This window comes from Puntigrus tetrazona, chromosome 25 (assembly GCF_018831695.1).
Source record: "Puntigrus tetrazona isolate hp1 chromosome 25, ASM1883169v1, whole genome shotgun sequence".
In the NCBI taxonomy this organism is placed as follows: domain Eukaryota; kingdom Metazoa; phylum Chordata; class Actinopteri; order Cypriniformes; family Cyprinidae; genus Puntigrus; species Puntigrus tetrazona.
Genome location: NC_056723.1, coordinates 6,678,278 through 6,705,385, shown reverse-complemented (window position 1 = coordinate 6,705,385; position 27,108 = coordinate 6,678,278). Strand labels below are relative to the sequence as shown.

The 27,108-nt window shown below is 37.9% G+C and overlaps 3 protein-coding genes across 4 annotated transcripts in view; 1 reads left to right on the top strand and 2 right to left on the bottom strand.

The window, feature by feature from the left end:
• snrkb (SNF related kinase b) overlaps positions 1-18,978 on the bottom strand; it is a 25,027-nt gene extending 6,049 nt beyond the window's left edge. Inside the window, exons 1-3 of one of the 2 annotated variants that reach the window (XM_043228322.1) lie at positions 18,847-18,978; positions 8,552-9,229; positions 532-673 (exon numbers count right to left, since the gene is read on the bottom strand). In XM_043228322.1, coding sequence (XP_043084257.1) covers positions 532-673; positions 8,552-9,140 — 731 coding nt within the window. In that variant the 5' untranslated portion in view covers positions 9,141-9,229; positions 18,847-18,978. Of the gene's footprint in view, positions 1-531; positions 674-8,551; positions 9,230-15,532; positions 15,779-18,846 lie in introns of those variants that run through there. The other variant, XM_043228321.1, reaches the window with a different exon arrangement.
• Positions 18,372-25,370, top strand: ldhd (lactate dehydrogenase D). The gene is given in 11 exon segments (XM_043228327.1): positions 18,372-18,581; positions 18,907-19,019; positions 19,390-19,531; positions 19,760-19,901; positions 20,380-20,832; positions 21,341-21,469; positions 21,602-21,729; positions 22,380-22,470; positions 22,557-22,668; positions 24,626-24,759; positions 24,762-25,370. Coding segments are annotated over 11 exon segments (1,557 nt in total). The 5' UTR covers positions 18,372-18,497; the 3' UTR covers positions 24,791-25,370.
• Positions 25,371-27,108, bottom strand: part of znrf1 (zinc and ring finger 1) — a 28,085-nt gene continuing 26,347 nt past the window's right edge. Inside the window, exon 5 of the mRNA XM_043228328.1 lies at positions 25,371-27,108. The gene's annotated coding sequence lies outside the window, so the exon portion shown is untranslated.

The following is a 27,108-nucleotide window of genomic DNA, read 5'->3' as shown; positions in this document are numbered from 1 at the left end:
TGTCCTTGGTTATACTCGTTTCCAGAAATAGTGAAGAGCACCAGCATGGAAAGAAAAGACCATTGATATATGACATCTGCTGACCCTGAAGAAAACACTCAGCAGATTTAATAAAACTTGTTACATAATGCCCAACTACTATAATGCTGAAGACTATTTAGACATCAACTTCATCTATTTCTATTTCTACATCTATTTCCGTCGTGTTTCCTGGTAAATGCATTAAAACAAGTTTATGTCAGAAGCAAATTTGCTTAAGATGACATTTTTGGTCATAAATCTTAAACGTAGTGTGGTTCATGCTTTAAAGAAGAAAATAAATGCCAGTGCAGTATGAAAAATGAATGAATAAAACAAAAAGTGTTATCAAACCTTATATCTTTAGCAATTTTGCTTAAAAAAAAAATTAAATAGCAGTGTATAAATGCACAATAGCCTCCAGGTTTCTGGATTAAATCTGAAAAATCTGTTTATTAGTTGTGTGTGTCTGAGGAAAAAAAAAAAATAGCAAAGCTCAGTTGACATACGTACTCTTTGCATTGTGGAGAGATGTGGTTTGGCACAGTATAGCGACAGTCCATGATCATGATGAGGGTCTCGCTGTCATTGGCCTCTTGAAAGGGTGGGTGTCCACAAACTAACATGTAGAGGATCACACCCAGGGACCAGATATCTGAAAGACACACAATAACAGACTTTAACTACTATAGTTCTTATTTGTTTGCAACGTTTGTTTTAAATGCAGTCTAGGATCAAAATTTTCATTTCAAGAAAATTTGACTAATACAATAAGAGAGAATGAATAAATACAGTTAATTATATAATTAGTGCTGTAAAACGATTAATTGCATTCAAAATAAAAATCTGTTTACAACACGTATATATTTAGGAAAAATGTTGTTTACGTATTAAATATTTCAATATAATATAAAATAAGAATATTTATATGTATAAAATATTTTCAAAATATATACTGCTTGTGTGTATTTATATATAAACATAATAAATACACAGTACACATATATTGTGTAAACAAAAAACAAAAGCTTTTTTAATTTCTATTAATATTAGTGCTATATCACTATGATTTAAAGATGCAATTATAACCTAAACAAATTGTTGTCAGAGTAAATATTTGCACCCCTAGAGTGAAGTGAAGAAAAGAGGAAGAAACATGTCAAGGGTTTCTATCCAACACAGCGCTCATATGACACATGCTCACGCTATCAAAAATAACTTCTACACAAAGAGAGGTTAAGTGAAACTAAATTATGAATAAAACCAGCCTGTTCAACAGCGTCAGTAAGTCTTCAAGACAATAATTAACTAACTTAACCAATCACCATTCTCTATAGACCCAGTAATTGTTTCCCCATCCACTCTGTGTCAACCAAGTCTGACAGAACATCATGAACCAAGGACAGAGTGAGAGAGAGAAAAGTAAGAGAGGGGGCGAGTAAGTCCCACAAGAGACGTGTTTGTTTTAGTGGCGTACTTTTCCACAGTGGTGTTCCAAGAAAACAAACTTCCTCTTTTACTTTTTATATATATATATATATATATAGAGTATAGATATATAGATATATATAGAGTGTGCGAAAAAACAGAACAAAATATAGATGGTGTAAGCTTTACTCTTCATTCAGATTTTAAAATAACATGATCAGACGTTGTGGTTTGATAACCTTTGATTTCAAAAGCAAAGAGTACAGAGAATGTGCTCATTTATGTGTGCGCTGACCGAAATATAACATTAATATTCTTGGAATTTTGGAAATTCAGAAAAGGCCAGAGGATGAATGCAAACATTAGATCCACTAAAATTAGTTTAATTAGTTTGAGTTATTTTAGTCCTTCAAAAGAATATTTCAGGTATATATTTTTTTATTTACAAACAATTTGAAAAATTGACCCCAAAAAAATAAAAATGGACCCAAAAATGCCTTTAAATGAAACAAAAATAGTGTTAACGTTTTACTTTACATGAATCACCAGCAGGACAAAACATGGCTCAAGGCCATCTTTGGAGCGTTTAATAATTCAGTCCCTCCACTCACTTTTTAAATCATGAATTATATTGACGTCATCATTCACCAGCCAAGTCTCTAAAAACACACACATATACATTCCATACAAACGCTAAACCATTTCCACGATGAGTAAATAAAATATTAATTGACAAAAGAGCATGCCGACAGCTTTGTGGAACTTCTTGAACTTTCCCATTTAAACAACAGCTTCAAATCTGTTGTGTGTGTGTGTGTGTGTGTGTGAAGATTTCTGTGTGAAAGAGCATCTATCTACTGTGTGAATCAGAGCAAAGGACCAGTGTGAGAGACAGTCCAGAGAGACAGCATTGTCCAAGCAGTGTCTTTAACTGCTCTAACAATAAGCCCTCTCTTCTGCTCTCTGTACTGTGTGTTCTTGCTCAGATAGAGACAGACAGACAGACACGAGCGCTGTGTCTCGTCTACTGAAAGGTACAAATTGTTTTTTTGTTTTTTTTAAGCACGCCCAAATTCTTATATAATGTATGCCTGGTTGAACAAGAATAGAAATATGACACCAAAGTGCTATCAGGTTTAAACTGCATAAAAATGATTAAACAAGTGCATTAATATAACTAAAACTTAATTTTTAATAGTCGATTTTCTTTAGCATTTATCCATCAAAAATGAAAAAAAAAAAAAAATGCCTTTACAAATAATTTTGTGTGTAGGTGGCAGAAGTAACGAGTCGCCGAAAGTTGTTTCTTATCTTTTTATCTTGTTAAAATAAGTCACGGCAAGATAACTCTGTGTCCACAGTTTTGAGAGCAGCACACCTCTCTGTGTGTGAGTGCCATGTGACTACAGTTTACACAAAACACGTTACACACAATGAAGGCTAACAAGGAACTGCTGTGTGTCGATCTGTGCTGAGGTTACATAATGTGACTACTGTGTAAAATGTCTTGAGACTTGGGGTTTTGTACAGATTCTAGGATTACAATTATAGTAGAAAGTAGACTCTATACGTCTATGTAAATTCTATATAGTAGATATCAAATAATAGTAGAAATGCACTACTTTTTGAATCAATTTAGAATATTAAAACATTTTTAAAATGATCCTATCCGATATGCAATCCAAGGTTTCTTTAAGGTATTTAAAAAAAAAAAAAAAAAAAAAAATTCTATTGAATCTTAAATTTTGAAATACTGCATCTTTAAAAATGACTAAATCCTTATACTGCAATCAACAGAGAATATTTTTGAAAATTTGGACATCTATCTGGAATCTAAGACAATTACACTATAGCATTCAAAACTGTTTAAGTTTTTTTTCTATGACTTTTCATTTTAATTTAATGAAAGATGTTTCTTATGCTCACCAAGGCTGCATTTATTTGTTAAAAAAAATAATAAAAAAAAAAATAAATAAATATATATATTAATTATAGAAAATATATATATATATATATATAAATATATATATATATTACTATTATGATTTTTTTATGTTTTTTTTCAATGTATTCTTGTGATTTCAAAGCCAGATTTTCAGCATCATTACTCCTGTCTTTGTGAAAATGTACACTTACACACATTTTTGCAGGTTTCTTTCCTAAATAGATCATTCAGCATTTATTTGAAACCGAAATCTTTTGTAACATTACAAATGACTTTAATGCAGGGTAAGAATGCATATTGGAAAAGGTATGTGATAACATTGAAGAGAGAGAGTGCGTGTGAGTATATGTGTGTGTGTGTGTGTGTGTGTGAGAGAGAGATGTCACTGAGTCAGTCTCTACCAGCTTATCTATCTCAGAACATCTCTGATCAGCAGTGTCGACAACCTGAATCCTGATGACACTGAGCTGCTTCACACACACACACACACACACACACACACACACACACACACACACACACACACACAGTTTGTACAAATAGTTAGATATTTTCTAACCCTAAACCTAACTGTCACTCATATTTCATATATAAACGTGATAATATTTTGTCCCTACAAAACCCATGTGCATTCAAAAGTTTTGAATAGAGTGGCAATTACAGCTTAGATGTGTATGTATGTGTGTGTGTGTGTGTGTGTGTGTGTGTGTGTGTGAGAGAGCTGGCACTGAGTGACTGAACTCTTGTGAGTGGATTAGAGCCGAGCAGCTGATTACTGACTATGAATAAAACCTCTCACTGAGCTAATGAATATTCAACCGTCCACACACACAGGCTCAGGCTCATGCATGCACAAAAAAAGAATAAAAAGAAATATTTGCACATACAGTGGAAACAGGACCCTTCTCTTTTCACACGTTCAAACATTAGATATCAGCTTCCCAGAGCATTCTACTCTTTCCCATCTCTCTCACTCTCTCCTGTTACTGAGGTTAATGGCATCAGCTTGACCTAGAACTGCTAGACAAGAAGGCTTTCTACATGAAGTTTCAGATGCCAGCCTGTGCCCAGCAAACTTCAGGAGCTGATTAAACCACTAGGCAGCGGGCCACAGGGTCAGCCGATGGGCACTGCCTTCACAAGAGATGCTGAAATAAACAAACTGTAAAAACACTGTAAAATGTAACAGCGTCTGGATGTTTTTGATTAAGTCTCTATATTTGCTGCTAGCAAATGTCATTATGCACTTCCAAGTAAAACATAAAGTGACAATATGCACATTTATATGCAATTTATGATAGAAATATACAAGTATCAAAAAGGGATGAATAAACCCCAATACCTAGACCTATTATTATTATTATTATTATTAGTTTTTTTTTTTACTAGTTAAATATTGCACTTCAATTTTCTAAAAGATAAATAATATTATTATATGATTTATTAAACAACAGTATGTTTATTTTACACTATAATGTAAAGATAAAATACATAATACAATTATTTACTGCTTTCTTATGAATTCCAAAACAAATTCAAACAGTAATCATCTAGCTTTTATTTTGGCGGCAAAACCGCAGGAAGACTGCTCTGTTAACAACAGCTGGATCATAAGATCTTATTTGCTTCAACAAGTTTAGATCTCTTACAGCATGCATTTAAAACCACAACATTTGCCAACCATCTTACTAAACTCAAAGCAGATGCACAGATAAAGTCAGATAATGTCAGAGCTGCATTTACTGTGAACCAAGACTAAAAACCGCAGCTCATATTCCGAAAACTGTAGCCTGTAGACCAAAGGAAATGCATCCAGTTCTACAGTATTTAAGTGTAAATGCATATAAGAAGCTAGCTAAATTAGCCAGATGCTAACATAGACAGGATGTGCAACACGCTCTCATCTTTAAAAACCATAAATAGTCAGGAAGCATTGGGAGTGAGATTGTTGACTCAATGTATTCAGGCTAATATGCTAACTGCTAAACTACAGCTATAGGAAGGCTTCTCTATTGTGTTTATATGAGTGTTTACTGTTCATTTTGATTCACCCAGTAAGTTAAACATCTGTAATGCATGACTACTCAGCCCTTATCTGCTCTAGTTCTAGGCTACCATGGGTAGATTTCGCTTGGAGAGAGGTGAGACGAGCCCTCAGGTTCACATGCTTCTAGCATCCTAGTGTGTGTGTGTGTGTGTATAGACTCCTTTGCACGCTGTGCTGGGTCTCTGCAGAGACTGACCCACTTTGTGCAGATCTAATCCTGGCACATGAAGCCTCTGTGAGAATTACTGTCCCATCGTCACATGATGCTCTGGCAGAAAATATCATACAAATATGATATTAATAATGTCAGAGCAGAGGAGCGGAAGGGCACACATGGCAGCTCAGCACACATCTGTGCTCTAGAAATCCCAAGTGAACTGGAACGAGAGAGAGACAGCAAAAGAGAAACAGACAGGTTCAGTGTCGGCCCTGTAAGTCTTCATCCTCCTGTCTGTGTCACAATGTTAAGCTCAAGTGTCCTCTAAAGTCTGTCTCTCTCTCTCTCTGGCTCTCCCACCTCTCCATCTTTGTATCTGTCAAACATGAGTCTCATCGTTTGTCATGAGCGTTGCGTTTTTAAGACAGTGTGTCAAGCTAAAAATAGGCCAACTCGCAAAACACACCCCTAGATCCCTACGTTCTGTTCTATTCTGTTGCACTCCAATTATTTTGGAACAAGAACTTGACTTCTTGAATGCTCTCCAAATACACACCAGATCACAGTCAGGGAAACCCAAAACTGGCCTAATTAAGTTAACTAGTCATTCAGTCTACCCAATAACTAGTCACTCTGGATAATATTACGAATCTCATTTTTAAAGTGATAAAACATCAGATCTTTACAATTTTAAATCAAAACATCTAAATTATAAATCTCTAATTATATTAATTTAGATTAAATTTATCAGTTCAGAATTTTTATTACCTGTGAATCTTTCAAACTATGAATGCTTAGAATCTACTCTATAGCTTTAGAATCTCTGTTAGAATCTGCGATTTCAATATTTGAATCCATGAATCTTTTAATCAATCTGTTTAAATCCTTTCAGTCCTTTAAAACCTGAAACTTTGAAACTATGAACCTTTAGAATCTTTGGATCCATGCTAAACCTATGAGGCATGTTGGATCAATGGAATCAACTGAGAATCCTTAACTATGAACCTTCAAATCTTTAGAATCTTAAACTGCACATTTTTATAACCCGAATCTTCAGAATTCTTAAAATCATTAGAATCTTCAGAATCTATAAATCCATAAATATTAAATTCTATGATGCTGAATTTTGTAATCTTCAAATGTTTAGAATCTTGGAATGCTAAAGATCATTTGGAATATTTAGAAAATTTTAATGTTTGGAATCACTTGCATTCTAAATTCTTTTTAGAACCTCAGAGTCTTTAGAATTGTTTGAATCTTAGAATCTCAGAGCAGTTAGATGGAACAGTACATACTGTAGAGTGTGTGCTCACTTAAAGCTTTACTGAACTGGTACAATAACAAGAGAGAGAAAGAGAGAGAACAATTTGCTGTCATCCCTGTTACTCTTCATCCTCCCGTCTGAGTCAATGTTAAGCTCAAGTGTCCTCTAAAGTCTGTCCCTCTGCTTGCCCCAGTCTCTCTTTCAATGAATCCCTCTCTCTCTCTTTCTCTAAATCTGCTTTCTTCTCATTTCTCTCCCTCTCTTTTGCCGTACATAGAGTCTCCGGAGCTTAATAAGGTGACTAGGTCTGAACAATGGAATGGATGATGGATAGGAGGAACGCGAGTTCACCACTAGCCACATTCATCCTCCAAACAATTTTCACAGACACAACAATTCGCCGCATACTGTACGAGACCAAAGCACTGCCTGATACAACAGAAAAATGTACAGCAGGCAGCAAAAACATTCTATACATTTCTATGGTCTGATAATATGGGTTTGAAATCCATAATACTTCCCCGATATTCAATGAGAATTTACCTTTTATGGGAATTTGCTGCAGGGATTCGGAATGCCGTCGATTAAGACATGTGTAGGTCTGACCTGACATAAATCTCCTAGCCTGACCCCTGCTAGAGCACAGATGTGCTGTTCATTCAGTAGAAGATTTCCGCTCTGCAAACAGCAGCGATTAAACCCATAAGAGGCATGTGGGGAGAGGAGAGGGGGGGGATCAACTGTGAGAGGAGAGCGAGACATCCCGGTGTTCTTGTGAAACAGACAGAGTTTGATGTGCAGGCCCACACGCCTCTGCAATTTAATCCCTTAGCAGATTAGTTTGACTTTGCTGCATGTAAATTAAGGGTCCGAAAGGACAGAATTCTACCGAAGGCTGATTGACTGAATAAAAGGACACACTAAATAGAAACATAAATACACTAAATATATATATGAATAGAAAATAAATGGTTTTATTTTATAATCTATAAATCTTTGAATTCTGAATTTTCCTTAGAATCTCTTTTGAATCTATGAATCTTAAAATCAATAGAATCTTAAAGGGATCGTTCACCCAAAAATGTTATTTGCCATCAAGCAATCTACATGTCGTTATACTAAAATGTCTAATGAAAGTGGGTTAATATTTTGAAACCCAAACAAGTGAATACATCCATCATAAAAAGTGCTCCAGGGGGTTTATAAAGGCATTCTTAAAGAAAAAGAATCACATTAAAAATTTTACCCACCGTATTCTCTAGCTTCCACTAACTATCATGCGCATGTTTATGCGGCTTAGCCTTTTTTATGATGGATAGATGCACTTTATTTTGTTTCAAAATATTCTCCACCACTCACTGCCATGTTTAGGCTTGGAAGTGCAAAGATGTTTTTTTATATACATCCCGCCTGTATTTGTGTAAAAGAAGAAAGTCATATACTGTAAAACTAGAATATTAGGCTTGTGGGTAAATAAATCATGGGGTAATATTTGGGTCAACTAACCCTTTAAATCTATTAATTAGTAAAAATATCAATCTTTCATTCTTTGAAATCTTAAAATCTATGAATATTTCGATCTTGTGGGTGATTCTGAATGTGAATTGGGCTCAACTGTGATTATCTGGGATTTTAAATGCATTCCGATTGACAGTCTGAATAAACCATATCCAGAAAAGTTTTGTTACTTACCCACTGCTGGAGCATCATACTCTTCGCCTAGCAGTATTTCTGGGGCGGAGTATGCTAGCGAACCACAGCTGGTCATCAACATGGTCCCGGGCTGAAAGTGGTTACTGAAGCCGAAATCGGTCAGCTTCACTGTCCCCTGCTGCCTGAAGAACACCACATTCTCCGGCTTCAGATCCCTGTGGACAACGTGCAGACGATGGCAGTAGGCTATCGCTCGAACGATCTGCGCAAAGTGCACTTTCGCAGTTTCTTCGGCCACCCCGCCTTCATGACGCAAGATGTAATCGTACATGTCACCGCCGTCGCCCAACTCTAGAATGAGGTACAACTTGGTCTGCGTATCGATGACCTCATACAGTCGCACTACGTTGGGGTGCTGGACGAGTTTCATGCAGCGGACTTCTTGAAGCAAGTGGCCGGTTGCCATATCATCAAGTTTTGTCTTGTCGATGACTTTGACTGCTACTAGTTGTCCTGTGAACACGTGACGGGCTAGTTTGACTACGGCAAAATGGCCTTTGCCCAGTGTGCGGTCTAGGTCATATAAGCCGGCAATCTTGCCCTCATAACCGCTTTTGGTGGCAGCCATTTTGGATCAAGCAGTGGAAGTTCAGTTGAAGGACAGGGCTCTCTTACCAGAGGGAGCTGAAGGAAACTGGAGCTCTACTGAGACATCACCTGTGGTAAAAAAAACCCAAATCAAAATTAATAAAGAAACAACATGCTGTATATAAACATAAAAATGTTACATATAATGGCATTTTACCTCATGTATTAGGACATGTATCTAAGTAATGACGAATACCCCAACAACCACCAAAGCAACTATATAGGAATGTGCTTACAACTATAAAACAGCACTCTCACGCGTGTGGTACGGCTTAATAGAGTGGTTAAAAGGTTTCTGTATGGCATCAGGCTGGAAAACCCTTTTAGAAATCTTTAAGTGGAGGGGATGTAGTGCTCTTTGTGGTGAAACAGACAGAGCTACATATAGAGGTGAACTGCACTTGACTTTCACATACACAGCATTATTGAAGAGAGGAAGGCGAGTGTATGAGAACAAGGTAAGCTGTCTAACAGGTTTAAATAGTGATCTCGTGTGTTTGCTCAAGAGAAGACAAGTACTGTTGGGATTTGCCTTTAAGAATGCCAGACACTGATCTTAAAATCTTTCAAAAAACACCAATTGTGTTGATTAGTATGATGATTAGTATGTCCACACAGCACACACTTTGTAGTACAACGGTTACTTAGCAACAGCAGTTAATACTATTAAGAACTCCAAACAAATCCACCCTGTTACTTAACAGAGAATTCCTCTATTATCAGACGTACAGGGAGGGACAATAACTTGCATGTCCAAGCATGAATATGGCTGTCTACTACTAATTCAGCCGAACCCGGAGGTGATGTCATAATGCATGCTAAGACAAAACCCATTCAATTCTGAAATTGCATGGCATTAAATTTTGACGTCACCTATGGCATTAGTCAAACTGTAATTTCATTATATCATGCAATTGGCAAACATTTGTGATAAAGAACAATTTTATTCAAACAGTTGATAAACATAAAATGTGAGAATTTAAGGGACTTTAAACATCATAAGTTAAAAACAAAATAACCCCCCAAAGAAAGACACCACAGAATGAACAAGCAAACAACACAAACACAAAACAAAGTACAAAAAAATGAAAACACAATACAAAAAATAAACAAACAAAACCAAAACCAAACAAACCACACACACACTCAGACTAAAAATAAAATAAAATGATAAAATCTTTTATCTTTTAGAGAGATAACTGAGAGAACACAAAAACTTACAGATAAATATGCTCTGATGGATTGAACACAAAGAGAGTGGAAAAGAGGAGAGTGAGAGAAGTGGAGTGCATTTTGGGTCCTAACGGAGGAGTCGGGTGACAGAGGCAAAGCACAAATGGTGTAGATCAATACTTGTAATGCGATATCATTATTAGGGGGTGTGAGTGCATGTGTGTGTGTGTGTGTGTGTGTGTGTGTGTGTGTGTGGTTTGATGAAAGGATCTGAATAGTTAATGACCGATAATAGAGGCTGAACTGGGCACTGATGCTATGATGCCCATGTTATTGTAAACTAAAAATAAAACAAAATCTAATACAATAACATTTCAAATATAAGGTGAAATTTGGACTTGGCAACCAACTGAAAATAAGTAAAAAAAGCAAATAACAATGATCACTTAATTTATTAAAAAAAAAAAAAAAAAAGTTTATACATTTTATAAAACTAAAATTCTAATTATTAATAAATGCTATATTAATACACAAATAGTGTATTAACTACTGTAATAATGATGCGTGCAAGCACACATACATGAAAATAAAGTGTGCCTTTCTTGTCTGTTAAAATCAATGTTGCTAATAATAAGCTGCCCTTTGTCTGACAGACAGAGTTTGCGGTCGATCGGTACACAATTACACACGAAAATGTTATTATTCTCAAATATCTCACATATGCAAATATTTGCGCTCCACATATAGATTCTATTTTTTTTTTAACTACATGTATAAATGTGTTTTTAAACAGCTCACTCATAATTTGAATCGTCACTGTATGGAAAAGAGCAGCGTGAACATTCTTCGTAACATCTCATAACATATCCTTCTGCATTGCCCGAAAGAAAAAAGGAGGTTTGTAATTCCAAGGGTGATTTAAATGAGTGCATTTTAATATTTGGGTGAATGATTCATGTTTTAGTCTGTGCCTTATTCGGAGCTTCCTGCTTCTAACACACTACTGAGCTAAACTTTGATGCTTTGTCGCCTTTTGTGAAATGTATTTATTTAGCAGTTGAGACCGAAAGAAAAACAGAGCCAGAAGACAAATGAAAGAGCAAAAACAGAGTACAAGGATGTAACAAAGACCGGTTGACCTCCATATTGAGGAAGGATAGGGCTGTCCACCCTTTCCACGTTCAGCTCTATCATTTACAAACCATGGCAGTATTTCCTAAAGGGAGCAGGGAGCACACATGGTGCTTCCTTCTGATAGCGTTCAGGCAGACACCCAGCATCCGTAGTTTAGGACGACTCTCACAGTTACACAAGACGCATACATGCTAACATACGCAGACATGGCATTTCCTTGCCTTCCTGCGATTGAGGAACCTGCGCGCCGAGGAGATGGAAAACGAGCAGACTCAGCGCTTCTGCGAGAAAATGTCCGCTGCCTGAGATGCTGGGGTCTTTTGTCACCCGCTGCATGAGCGTCAAAGGCACGAAAACAGACCCCGACTCATTTGCAAGCCGATTCGAAACACACAAGCCCGTACGCAGGGCTGTCAGGAGGCTTGCGTTCTGACAGGAGGCACCAGGGGAGAGGTGTGAAAGGATGAGTCATCCCGCTCTCGCTTTTGGAGGAGGGAGGGCTGATGGACGAGCAGAGTGAAGAGATGTGAAAGAGATGCAGAGTTGGGGAGAATATAATGGGGTTTCCTTTAGATATGATCTCATCGCCCCATGTTCCCATCATGCAACATTTATGGTGATGAGGTCAGCGTGGCGCAGTGGGAGCTTGCGTGCCTGCTGTTCAAAGAGCATTAACGTGTACACTTGCACAAACGGTAAAACATTTAAACCTCTAGTCTATTAGTAAAATTCATATACAAGCAACGACATGCAGATATTTAAACATTAGGTTTAAAATCTGCGTACCAACATTTTCACGAACAATCTGCGTACCAACCTTTTTTACAAACAATCTGCGTGCCAACGTTTTCACGAACAATCTGCGTGCCAACGTTTTCTCGAACAATCTGCGTGCCAACGTTTTCTCAAATAATCTGCGTACCAACGTTTTTTACGAACAATCAGCGTACCAACGTTTTTTACGAACAATCAGCGTACCAACGTTTTTACGAACAATCTGCATACCAACGTTTTTACGAACAATCTGCGTACCAACGTTTTTACGAACAATCTGCGCACCAACGTTTTCTCGAACAATCAGCGTACCAACGTTTTTACAAACAATCTGCGTACCAACGTTTTTACGAACAATCTGCGCATCAACGTTTTTACGAACAATCTGCGCATCAACGTTTTTACGAACAATCAGCGTACCAACGTTTTCTCGAACAATCAGCATACCAACGTTTTTACGAACAATCTGCGCATCAACGTTTTCTCGAACAATCAGCGTACCAACGTTTTCTCGAACAATCAGCGTACCAACGTTTTCTCGAACAATCAGCGTACCAACGTTTTCTCGAACAATCAGCGTACCAATGTTTTCACAAACAATCTGCGTACCAACATTTTCTCGAACAATCAGCGTACCAACGTTTTTACGAACAATCAGCCTACCAACGTTTACTGATAGTCACTAACGAAAGTAAACAAACGAAAGGTTCTTTAGAAAAGCTCTTAAATTGAAATGGTTCGGGTGAGTTTTATGCAAATGATTGATTAAATTGTTATTCTCATTTAGAGTAACAAAATGAAGAACAAAATCACATGCGTATGAAGGTGTTGTAAATTGGGCTGAATTTTATGAGAAATTCTCCTGCGAGTACAAATACGAAATAATCCACGCAATTATTGAAGAATTAGATCCAGTGTTTCAAAACCTAGTAAGCCACCTCCTGAGGGAGAATTTTAAGGGCACACTCCTGACAGTTCTAAAAAAGTAATTGCAAGATTCCAACAAACTGGGAGTTCTCTGATAGCTACAGCATGTATCAACTGACAGACTCTGTGTTTGGGCTTTGATGGCATTACACATAATTCTGAGTCTGATGGCGTGAACAGTACCAAGTAGAACACCACATGCTGTCTTCTCGGAAACGTTATTTACAAAATGTCATGAATGCAGCACAAGTTACCAAATTTAGTCCAAATTCAAAGGTAATCAACCCCAGAGTGCATTGCAATCTGTTCGAAGACTGAGTACAATGTGAAAAAATTTTATTTTAAATATACTCAAGGGCAATTCACACACACACAAAAAAAAATATATTCCAGTGGTCTGCTTCTCTATGAACACATGACTAAATGGACACGTTTGATCACTGAGCTTACTTCTTGTGCATAAGACAACTTTTTATGAATTAGTCGCTAAAGCTAAAATGTTATCTAAAAAAAAAAAATTTTTCTTCATGTTTACCACCATCAAAAATTATTTATAAAAATATGCTTTTTTTTTTTTTTTTTTTTTTTTTTTTTTTTAAGAAGACAGCCGTCTATATAAGCAAAGGACATTGAGGCCTATTTGGTGACACATACGCTCTTTTTATTACTTTTCTTCTAACTAACCCCTTAAACTTAACCCCCATAAGTTTCCAGTGTCACGCAGTTTATCTGTAAACACAAATCTGCTGTGTTGCGTGACAAATCACAGCCAATTGGTAGAAATTTGGTCTCTAGAATGTAGGTGAAACTTGATCTAGGTGACCTGCGCTCCCCTCTTGTCATAATTCCCTCAGGCATGCCTTGTGATAGAGATGATGTGTCTTAGGACACTGTGATACACACATGTCTTCTCCTTTTTAATCTGAGGCACAAAACCATCACTCTATGAAACCCACAAACTTGGTTGATTGCCAACACGCGCACACACATTCTTCTTGCACATATGCTCACACACTTGCATGTGCACACAAACAAACAAACAAACAAACAAACACACTGCTGAGTCTACGAGTTTGGCTGCATATTAATATTATAGATCACATATACACACACGTACACACACACACTCTCAAGTGATGCATGGAAGACCATATAGATAACAGTCTAATGGCTTTAAACAGCATCCATTGGATCATATTACTAAGAATTTCACCTAGTATTCCATTTTAAATTTCACAAAACCTCTCAGTTCAACAATAACAACTTGGCTCCTTAATGTACGTTTCTTATTTATCGGTTTTCATTGTCACAGGATTCCCACACTTTCAACAATTTTTAGCTCATTAAAATATGAAAATACATAATATAGTATTATATAATAGTAATATAATATTTCAAGAAATACAAATATATGCAATATATAATTTGTTATTATTATTATTATTATTATATTCATATATATATATATATATATATATATATATATATATATATATAATATATATATATATATATATATATATATATATATATATATATATATATATATATATATATATATATATATATATATATATATATATATAAAATATATAGAATTTATGTATTTCAGTGCATAAAATATAATGAATTGAAAATATACAATAAATATTTAATAAGCTGTGAAATGCTCTTTAGTAAGTGAATATTTCTATTTTGATATTTTTTATTGACATTGAAATCTTTGCACATTCATATCACCACAGGATTTGCAGTTTTGCTGCATGCAGTCAACTTGTTAAACAAAAACAGACATACTAAATAATGTTTTAAAACCCCCAATGCAATCCTTTCTGGTTCTCTATTCTTGACTCTGTCTCTTTGTCTTGTTTTCTTTCTCTTACCTGCTGTGTGCCATGCTGTCAGATACCCCTGGATGTCTCCAGGGCTAGGACTACATAGAGCGGGGGATAGGGTGACTTCCATACTGAGTGCGTGTCAAGGAGAGAGAGAGAGAACCGAAATGCAGGCCAGCACAATGCAATGCCTCTGACCCAATGTTTGTCTGCCAGCCACATCTTCTAATTCACCTTTATCATTCAGTCTCTCCAACAGCAAAAATAACCTACCAACTATATAAAATGACACATTTCAAACAATACCTGCATACATAAAACCATCAAAAAACGCCATTATTGACCATAACACAAACAATAACAATCAAACTATTACACTCTGGCACGCTTTCAATAATCCCAAACGAAACTCAATCGTATTAAACACAGCATTTTACATTTTACACACAATTCAGCAAGGACGACTCCAGCGCTCAATTCTACAAATAGTTAAATACGCCAAACGCATTTGTATTCTATAATAACTTACCATATAAAGTGGTACGCAGCGTTTCAGGCGTCTACATGTAAAAGAGCATCCGCTGGAAATACTCTTAGCTTCCCTCGCGGATTTTTTTCTAGAGGCTACACACAAAAAAAATCGCTCCCTAACGTCTTCCAACGTCCGCTCACTGTTGTTTTTATCAATAAATGATGCCCGCTGTCCGACCAGGACGAGGCATGTAGTGGCGCGCGCGTCGCTCCGCAGTGCTCTAGCGCTCGAGCGCTCTCCCTCCTCTGACGTCAATGCATTCCAAGCTTGAGTGAGCGAGGGAGAGAGAGTTGAGGCTGGGCCACATGAAATGTTTCTGAAGTCTCAAGAACACTATTATGCAACTGGCTATAATTAGGCGAAGGGACCGAACGGGAAAGAAAAAAAAAAGCACTGGACTGACATTCCGCTCGTTTACGCGCGGTCTGGATCACTTTAATGTCAGAATGTATACGCAAATAAGCTGACTCACTTTTGCAGTCTGAACATTCGTGGAGCGTCTGTAATGAGCGCGCGGGATGCAGACATATTGAGAGAGCAACTGAAGAATGAAGCTGCTCAAAGTTTGCCAAACTATAAAATGTGCACACACACCGAGCAGAGGGCCTTCCTCGAACCCGACCTCTGCTGCCTCACTTCCTGCCAAGTTTAAAAGAAGACGTTGTTTCTAATAATCAGTGAATCCATCACTAATATTTATGATCGTTTTCACAAAAAAAGGGTCAATTATTAGCATCACGAGCATTTGCGGCAGTGGTAATAATAATAAATGCTTACTGAGCACTAAATCAGCATATAATAGAACGATTTCTCTGAAAGAGTAATGATGTAATGATGCTGAAAAGTCACAGAAACCAAAATGTATTATAATAGAAAACAGTCGTTTTAAAATGTTTATGACATTTCACTGTTTTTAACTTATAGATATAACTTTAATGAGCATACAAAAACATTCAATTAAACAAAGCCACATGATGTAGCTATATAAATAAAGAACTTTACAATTTTCACTTTTACATACATTAAAAAAACAACAACTTATATATGTATTTGGTAAGGTAACTTACAGTTAACCCATCAATTGGCACTTTTGCAATCTTATTCTCCAAAAGCAGTAGAATTCTTATAGTGCAGCTTTATGGAGCTTTGCAAAATATTATGTCATTATGTTTGCCCCGTCTCAGAAGTACATGCCAACAGAGTTTAAAGCTACAATAACAGCAGCTGAATGAGTTCTTATGAGATCAGAGTAGTATATTAAAAGGGGAAAGAAGAGGTTCTTTTGGGAATTACTATTATTAATTTTACATCACTACTGTGTCTGGGACTCCAGACGTAGAATCGGTCTCAATATGCCATGAAGGTTAATAGCGGCAAACACACAAGCCAGAACAGAGGACATTCTTAAGATTCCAGAAGACTGGAGCAATTGATCAAGATTCCGTTCACTCACTTCCTCTCTACGCCGGAGCTGACTGACTTGCATCTTCAAAACACTGGAGTCAAGGAGACCGTGACGCCACCAAAACACCAAGTGCAACCTTCAAACAATCAAAAAAAATGAGATGCCAGTGACGAACAACACAAGCTCTTCCCTCAACTCAAGTTTTGGGAACTAAAAATAATCGCATTGTTCGTCTCTTCATATTTACCACGTCAAGACCAAGCTCTGGTCAAACCGCATCCATGGGGGGTTTATTAGAAACAGGTTTGACGGTGATCAAGTTGGAAGTTCTTTGCAATGAGCGTACGCTTTCATCTGTGTTAGTCAACACGGGCACAATGCAACTATTAAGAGGAGAGAAAGACAGACTCTCCCCATGGGGAACAAATGACGTTCGTACATGGCGGTGAACACACTGGTTACTATGGGAACCGATGGCGTAACTTGTCAGCTCGATCTACGCAGGTTGCAAAGCCCACCGGATCTTCATCTAGACTTCCACATGAGGGTGCATTAATATGTAAAATCAAAAGTACGCTGACAAATTAATAAAGGTCAAATCAACTGATTTGGCTCAACCTCAAAGTACCTGGGGGCATTTCAGAATTGAAATATACGGTTGCTCTTGCACAATTTCATCATGCGGATATGATTAAGGATTTATATAACCTTTCAAAATGCAGGTTCGAACAATGACAACATCCCGCGTGGCCTATTTTTGTTTATTTTATTGCACAAGCAAAGGGGGGGTGGACTTGACGAATTTAAAAATTGAGTCTAATTTAAAAACTAATTATAGTCCTCTTAAGTCTTGTTTTTAATTTTGAGAAGTTTATGAAATTGGTGTATCAGAGTAGGCCTATTAGTTTTTATATTGGAAGACAAAAGCAGAAGATTTTATTAATTAAATAATTTTACAATAAGTATTATGTAATAATAATAATAATAATAATAATAATAATAATAATATGTAAGAAATGTGTATCTATATTACACATGATTAAGTCATTTTTGGACATAATGAGTACATGATGCATGTCTACTGAAAACAGACTAGCTGTGTGATGTACTAGTACTGCCACCTTGTGGCTTCTCTAATAACTTTTAAACGACATTACCAACACTCAACACCGTCATATGTATAGTACTTTATCGTGTCTGAAAACGTGATAGAACATTACTGAGACTAGAAAAATAAACGTATTCTCTAACAGGCATGAAAATGAATTTCGTTAGACTAATTTTCCTGAAGCGCAAAGTCAAGCTAATTAAAATTCATAAATATTCAGTGTTTCGGCAAATCAGATGACCCTGCTGTGCGCACGTCATGTTAGGTAATTAATATTTATAAGCTAGAGTTGGCCAGAGTAGAATTCCTGATCTAGGGGCGGGGCTTGGGGTTCAGACCAAGCGTGACGCCGTTATACTGATCCGGAAGAAAATTAAATAGAAACTTAACAACCAACGGTATGTATAAAAGCTCGGTTATTTCATAACGGATTTTGTAAGGAGTAGAAAATGACCTTGTTCGGGCAAGCCCTACGCTTCACGTCTCCACGGCTCCAGTTTATTTGCGGGAGGCGCAGGACATATTCAGCTCAAGTAAGTCTGGGATCATTCCTGTTCATTGTTACATAACTCTTAGAAATAGAATAAAGACGTGGTCACCAAGGGCTACAGTCTGTTCACGCGGATAGGGTACAAGACATAAAAATCCAAATTATCTTTTAATTAAAATTAAAACAATAGCAATTTTTAAAATAAGTAGAAAAAAATAATCACATGCATATGCACATATATATAGAAAGCCACATTTGTAAATAAATAAAAATATAAAATAAAAATAAAAAAATAACGATTAACTCACGTGTCTCCAGAGAGTCATGCAGGTAAACATTCTTAGTATTTGTCGCATTGTTTATTGTAGGCTGGAGCCGTCGAGCGGGTCATTCCAGCGTTTCTCTCTGTTAGCGGAGAAGAAGGGGTGTCTGTGGGCTCAGCTGTCAGAGAACAACACGGCAGGGATGAGTCTGTGCACAGGTGAGAGACTTCACTGCCATGCTTGAGTTAATCATATGCAGACAGGGCAGAGGTAGCTCCGCCCACAGTTACAAATAAACCAACCGCAGGGTCAATCATTAGCAGTGGGTAAAATATTAAATCGACGGGGGTCCATTCTAGTGGGTGCATTCACGAAGAATTTTTTTTCCACCGCTTCTCTTTTCTCCCAGACAAAAATAATCATCCACATCAATGATATTCAGGCACAATCAATCGATCCTCAGTATTACACAACTCAAAATGCATTTCCATAAAAATAAATTAATACATTGCAATACAAATGCGGTACATCACATTTCTACATTGCATTTAATACTGATTTGCATTTTATTTTGTCTTGCTGTGTCAGATGCCGACCACCGGATGTGGTGGTGTTTCCTCGATCTGTTGAGGAGGTCAGCGCCCTTGCCAAAATCTGTCACCAACACCAACTACCCATGATCCCGTTTGGTACAGGGACAGGCCTGGAGGGAGGTGTTGGTGCTCTGAAGGTTTGTCCAGTCCAAAAGAATAGTTACAAGAATTTGACAGTGTCAGATTTCAGGCCTAATCTTCAATAGAGGAAAAATAAATATTTCTGACCACATTTGCATGGTATCTAGCTTTTCTGCAGCAATTAATCCTGCTATAAAAGATCGCCATCTACAGGCATCTGTACTTTTACTGAAGCATGGTTTTCAGGAACTCTTTACACCTCTGGCGTACTGTGTGTTTCTTAGGGTGGAGTGTGTTTCAGTTTGAGAAAGATGGAGCAGGTTCTTGATCTTCACCAAGAGGATTTTGATGTGACGGTGGAGCCAGGTGTGACACGCAAAGGCCTCAACTCATACCTGCGTGACACTGGCCTCTGGTTTCCGGTTGGTCAGTCAAATTCTTGTTTATTATGAGTGCAATGTAGACTAGTTGCAGTCTGTAAATGTACAGAATGTATATAATAAAGGAGCACATCATGAATCCATATACCAAACAATGTTTTTGGCTTGTCCTGAATCACTACGGTACACCTATAATAAGTGTTTATATTCAGACTATTTAGACTAGTTCAGTACTTTAAGTACCAAAATGCCTAAAACTAATGAATAACAATTAATATAACTGTACAGCCATATTAAAAAAAAAATAATAATAATAATTACACAAAGTCGACAAAATGACAAAAATGTTAAGTAAAAATAGATTTTATTAAATAAAAAATAAAATCTAATTCAAAATACAAAAAAAAGTAAGATACTAAAATAACACTGATTGGATGTTTGACTATGTTGAATAATTCAAGCCTAATTAAATGTTTCATTTGACCATATCTGCTATATATTGGTTAAGATATGTATTTCTACAGACCCAGGTGCCGATGCATCGCTCTGTGGCATGGCTGCAACTAGTGCATCAGGCACCAATGCGGTCCGCTATGGCACGATGCGTGAGAACGTCCTGAACCTGGAGGTGGTTCTAGCAGATGGGATGGTCCTCCACACAGCAGGGAAGGGCCGTCGTCCAAGGTATGACTGCAATATTACAATCAAACCACATTTAAAACTAAATCATTTGTTGTCTACATTTGATTTTTCCCCTTTTGGTGCAAACCCTTTCAGAAAGACATCTGCTGGTTACAACCTAACAAACCTTTTTGTGGGCTCGGAGGGAACTTTGGGTATTATTACCAAAGCCACGCTTCGGTTGTTCGGTATTCCCGAAAGTATGGTGTCGGCTGTCTGCTCCTTTCCATCCGTCCAATCAGCAGTGGACAGCACCGTTCAGATCCTGCAAGCTGGAGTTCCCATTGCCCGTATCGGTGAGCACTGTTTGAAGCACATGGTCACAATGTGCTTAGTTTGCTGCCTTTATTGGCATTAACGTAACAAAAGAACACTTGGTCTCCCGTGTTGTGAACTTGTAAAGTCACAGACTGTGGCCCTCGAGACATGCATGCATGCCTAGCTGTGCGATTTAGTGCAGAACTCTATTCATTTCATTCTAATCTATTCACTGAAGCCTCCTGCAATAACATAAACATTAATTCAGACGGAAACGGCGTCCTTTATTCATAGTCAACGCCGAACGCAATCAAGGGTTTAATGAATTGCTTGGTTCTCAGAACCACAATGTGTTTCTTCTTTTGCAGTCCACTCAGGGGAAAAATATTCCACCAGTAGCTCCATCCAATTTATGAGTAATCAGGCATGACCGCTCTCTTAGATTTTTAAATCGAGGCTGCACTGAGGCATCGATTTTTAAGCCTCGGCTTTCTACACACAAAGGCTTCACAAGACTTAATCGTTGTTGATACGTTCCATTTGCAGAGTTCTTGGACGACGTGATGATAAACGCATGCAATCGCTTCAACAACCTGTCCTATGCGGTCACTCCCACCCTCTTCCTGGAGTTCCACGGGAGCTCTAAAAGCATGGAGGAGCAAGTGACCATCACTGGTATAAAAGTGGATAAAACGTACACCCAAACAACAAATTTCTACAGAAACAGTTTTGATTTTTTTTACAAAAGCACAACAATAGATGTGAAAGAACGTGTCATCTGGAAAGCATGATGCATTGTGTGTTCAGAGGAGATCACGCGGGATAACGGAGGCTCAGACTTCGCCTGGGCAGAAGATGAGGAGTCCCGTGGCCGGATATGGAAAGCCCGTCATGATGCATGGTATGCCGCCCTGGCCCTGAGGCCTGGATGTAAGGTGGGAACATTTGCTGCAGCACGATACTGACTCAGAAGTGAAGTTTATCTTTTTGTAACATCTTGTAATATACACTTTACAAACATTTTATTATCTTAATGCAATTATAATTATGCTTTTGTGCTGTCGCGCATAGCGCAGTGTAAAAAGAAGGACTGTTCTCAAAGAGCTTCCCCAAACACTGTCATCAGTGTTACCAGATTGGAAATGCCTGGGTATCGTACTAGAAGCTCAAAATGATCAAAATGAATAACTAGGCATACGTAAGTGTGAAGGACCTCTTGAGTAGCAACACAGTGCTAATCGACTTAAAGCAGCGCTATACTTTTTCTGTGTTCAAAAATTGCTAAATTTATATCGTGAGCGAGTACTCCACGAATCCATCTTCTAACCGAACCATTTGTCTTATAGTAAATCTTAATGACTTATATGCTTAAAAATCAACAGGTTGCCCAAACATTCTGCCATTGGTCAGCCAAACGAATAGCCCCGCCCCAAACTAGAACGCTCAAGCAAACAGAGCAATGCTATAAAAGCACCACGCAGCAGCAGTTACAAGCCTACCAAAAGCTTTTTATGAATGTTAAATTAGTAAAGCAGAACATATTCAGAACTCAATACTTTACAAAAATGTACCTGTTTTTTTACAGGCATATTCTACAGACGTCTGTGTGCCAATCTCACGACTGCCTCAGATTATAGTGGAAACAAAAGAAGATCTAATCAGAAACAATATCACCGGTAGTTGACTAAGTTTGATTTTGTCACTTAGCGTTGAGAACGTTTTTAACCGCTTGTATTATAAGTTTACATTTTTTCTACTGTAGGTCCTATTGCAGGTCATGTGGGTGATGGAAACTTCCATTGTTTAATTGTACTGGATCCTAATGACGCAGACGAGGTGCAAAGGGTTCACTCCTTCACTGAGAGACTAGCCAGGTACTTCTATTTAATTCCTTTCAGCAGTTCTGCTGCCTTACAATGATCTTCTGAGATGGCTGAGAGGTACTGGCTGCAGCCTTTGTGTACATTGTCAGTTTTGTTTTGTGTAGCAATCAATACCAGGATTATTTCTCAAAGTGTCTGCTGCCATTTGGAGAGCGTTTATTGACAATGACAGACATAGAGGGTCTAGTGTCTGGCTTTGGAAGCAAGCACAAATAATAAAGGTCCTACCTGCCTTCAGTCATTAGGGGTAAAGTGCAGCCTCTGTCGGATACAATGGACGAGTGATCGGCTCTGACCAGCAGCCAAAGAGAAGACAAACGCTGCAATCTCATTTGCTTCAACAAAACCTGGCTGACTTGATACTCAGGAGTTCTTCCTGATAAGAGCAAATGAAGTTGGACTCGCCCTTTTAGTGAATGGCAGACATGATGTAACTTTTTAAGCAAAAAGTTGGCAAAAACTGTATTGACTGAAGTGAATACTCCGAAAGGAGAAGAAATGATGTTGAGTTGAACTTGTGAAAACAATGTGACGAAATTGATTTTAGGCTCACTACCTGGAAGTATAGAGGAACTTGACCAGGCCAAATTAGAATCCGTTTAATCAGTTCAACTTTGTTCTCCTCATTTGTTAGTCATATGGATAAAAGTATCTGCTAAATGGTAAAATGTAAATGGAAATACTATTCTGCCTGTTAAAGGGAAGTGCTGGGCTCAAGTAGAGGCTGCAAACTGGGAATCGTACACTAAATGACTGAGGACTTTAAAATCATTCAGAACACAAAAAATCTAAATGAAAAACAATGTCTTTTCAAATCTCAGCAAAGGATTAATCACGTTTGATTTCCACAGACCGGATGGAATTGTCTCAAGCTAAAAACTCACTCATAAACAGCATTAGGGGGAAACGCATTGTAATTAATGCTAGTTATTTCATCAGATCTTTGTTCGTCCTCAGAACAGAATTTAAGATATTTTAAATGAAATACGGGACACTTGTGACTGTCCCATTGACTGCCAAGCAGTGAACACTGTCAAGGTCCAGAAAAGTATGAAAGACATCGTCAGAACAACATAATTCACCACAGAAAGTGGTTCAACTTCATGATGTTACGGTTGAACTACTGATGGCAGATGAAGCATTCAGACGGTGTCTTTTAATACTTTTCTGGGCCTTAAAAGTGGTATTTTCATCCAAATTATCTAAAATTGTGTTCTGCAGATGAATGAAGCTTTTACGGGGTTTGGAACGACATGGTGATTAATGACAACATTTCCATTTTGGGATGGAAACTTTAAAAGTAACTTTCCCCAACGCGTATTATAAACTATATGTAATTTCTAAATCTGTCAACTCACAACTGGCCAGCGTCTGCAGACTGGCTCTGACTTTTGGCAACTAGCATCACTTCCTCCGGACTTCAAATCTAGGCAAAAATTGCATGTCCCATCTCATCGCATTGCATATTCTAGTCGTAACAAAGCTCAATCAACATCATTTAGTCCGTAATTTCACTCTGCAAAAATAATTCAGACTTGTCCTATTGGAGCAAAAATTGCAGTTAGAGTATACAAGGTGTACCTTGTCATGTCGAACCTGCATGAACAAGATGAGTAGGAGTTGGATTTCTGCTGCGCACGGGAGCCCCCAAGACTAGCCTTCATCATTCAGTTGGATAATGTGGAGGTGGAAACACCTGGGAATATGAATTGGACTGGACAGACAGCTCAGCTGCACAGATTCTGCTTCCTGAGGAAACGTTGGTCTTTTGGTGGTTGCAGGCTGCTAAACACGTTCTTCTAGTATGCCAGCCACTCTGAGGTCTTTTGGGGCAACAATGCCAGATCTAGTGATTCTAAGCATCTAATTTGATAAAGAAGGGCCAACGTATTTATTACCTGTAGTAATTATAGTAGAATTCATTCTCTTGTCATCTTTTCCCATGCAGGAGGGCACTGGCTATGAACGGAACTTGTACCGGTGAACATGGGATCGGTCTAGGAAAGAGGGCCCTGCTCAGAGAAGAGGTCGGTCCTTTGGCCATAGAGGTCATGCAGGGCCTCAAGGCCACTCTGGACCCCAAAACCTCATGAATCCTGGAAAGGTGTTGTAATTAACGCAAACCAACACAGATACTGTGCACTGAGCTTCTTGACCACTAGAAGCCAGGAGAATTAAGTTTAACATTTTAAAAATGATAGAATGTTAGAGGCTAGAATGTTTGCAAAATCTGCACATACTTTTTTTGTGAAAAGTGCGTGTGATTTTAAGATCCTTGTGTGGATATGAAGTAATTTCTAATTTAGCATTAGTATTAATGTACAGGGGTTAATTTTCTCTGAGCCTTGAGAATGTAATTTTTCCATCCTTGTATTTTGCTTTTCCATGGCAATCTCACAATTAATGTAAAATCATCGTGCCATGACAAACTTGTGTTTAGTTGGGCCATTTGCCCTTCTACATTTCTGTGAATATACTTATTTATATGGACATATTTGCTTCTAAAGAACAATCTGTGAAGGAGAACTCAAAACAAAGACTGATAAGCTAAATGTGATGCAGAAAATAAAATTTAATTAATTACATGAAATAATTTTGTCTCTTGTTCATGCTCAAGTGACTGTTCTTGTTTTTGTTTTTTTTACACCTTTTTTGTGTTTGCAGTGAACTTCTCAATAAAAGAATGCAACGTCTGATTATTTCATCTTGTTTTAATTATATGTATGATCATCATCATTATTACTCGTCCCACAGATTGCACATCAAAATCATCAGACACTTAGTTTGTACCTCCTAAAAACAGGCATCCGTTCATGTCCCTGGAAAAAGAAAAAAGAAAAACATAGAAAATAACAGACAAAAATAAGAAAAGGATGGGTTTCGAGAGTGCCGAGTCACTTTCCTCAGCCCACGCTGCACGAGATAGTACTACGCTACCTGACTCTGTTTTTATTATTTGTTTGATTTGTTTTACACGGCGAGGCAAAATTGTTATCCATTGTTTTGATGGATGGTGTTTGTATGCCCTCATTTACAGGCACAAAGCAGAAAAAAAACTCAGAAATGCTCTATTTCTATCCAACACAAAAAGTAATAGATTCTCAAATATTTTCTTGCGGTTATTTTTTTCTACCTTTTTCATTTTACTCCTTTCTCTCTCTCTTTTTTTTTTTTTTTTTTTTTAATTTGTTTTGACTGTTATTTTTACAATTTCAGCAACATTATTTTCTAACAGTGCTTGCTGTTTATACAGTAGACAGAGGCATCCTGAAGGTTAAATAGATTTCTTGTGAGGTTTCTCACAGATTTTTCAAAAATAAAAAGTAAATGCAGATCATACAAATGATCTTGTAATAGATTCACACCAGTATATCTGGGCTTTACATACAGTAGTGAAGCAACATTAGCTTACCAGACGCAAGCTGGTCGGTCACATACAGAAAACATGGGAGGATGGACAGAAGCCGAAATCACACACACATACACACACTGAATACGTACTCAAGGCTTTTACAGGGAAACTGTCCGAATATTATGGTCGGCGCTTCATAATAACTGCCCAAAAAATTGCAGATGAGACTAGGAAAATAGCTTTGAGCTTCTTATCGTTTCAGAATCCGTAGGGGAAAGACATCTATCGTGAATTGTAAACATTTGAAGACAGACCGAGAGTGTATCTTCCTCTCCGTTATGAGCGTAAACCCCCTTCCCAACACACATGCTGATGTCTCGGACTTCCTCTGGCACTAACAGGAAATACAATTTACACATTTCCCTGCCTGTGGACACATGATCACACACATGCACACACACAGAATAAGTAAATCTACGTCCACCGGCTGTCCAACACATCACTAACGAGTGAACGGCGCACACAAAACTCCTCCCACGAATCAAAGTGAAACCCCGCCCCCTGCCACACCCCTCTAATCAGCATCGTTTGATTGACAGGACAGGTATGATCTCCGGATCCGTTTGCAAAAGCGTGGTCTACTTCCTACTTATTTACCGCACACGCCCCCCCCGCCTGGTGTCGCTCCGCCCCTTGTGTTGCCCCGCCCCCTCTTTCCCATCGCCTTCACACACAAGGAGAGAGGACCGGGTCAGAACGCGGGCTGAACACGCACGCCGATAAGAACACAGAGTATGTAGAGGGGGGCAAGAAAGCGATTTCCAAAGCCAGTGATCCGGTGTTGGCGGTTTAGCCGTGAAGGGGCCGGTTAGCAGTTTAGCAGTCTCTAGCACAGCGGGCAGGAGATTCTGGGATTCTGCAAGTGGTAATGACGGTGTTGGCTGGATGAACACTTTTATTTGGTTCAGTTTTGCGAAGACACATTTCCGTTTCGGTAGGTTTCGATCGAATTGGTTGGTAGGTTGATTTATTTGGTTATTTTTGTGTCAGGAAATCCAGGTTTAGGTCCATAAAGTGCC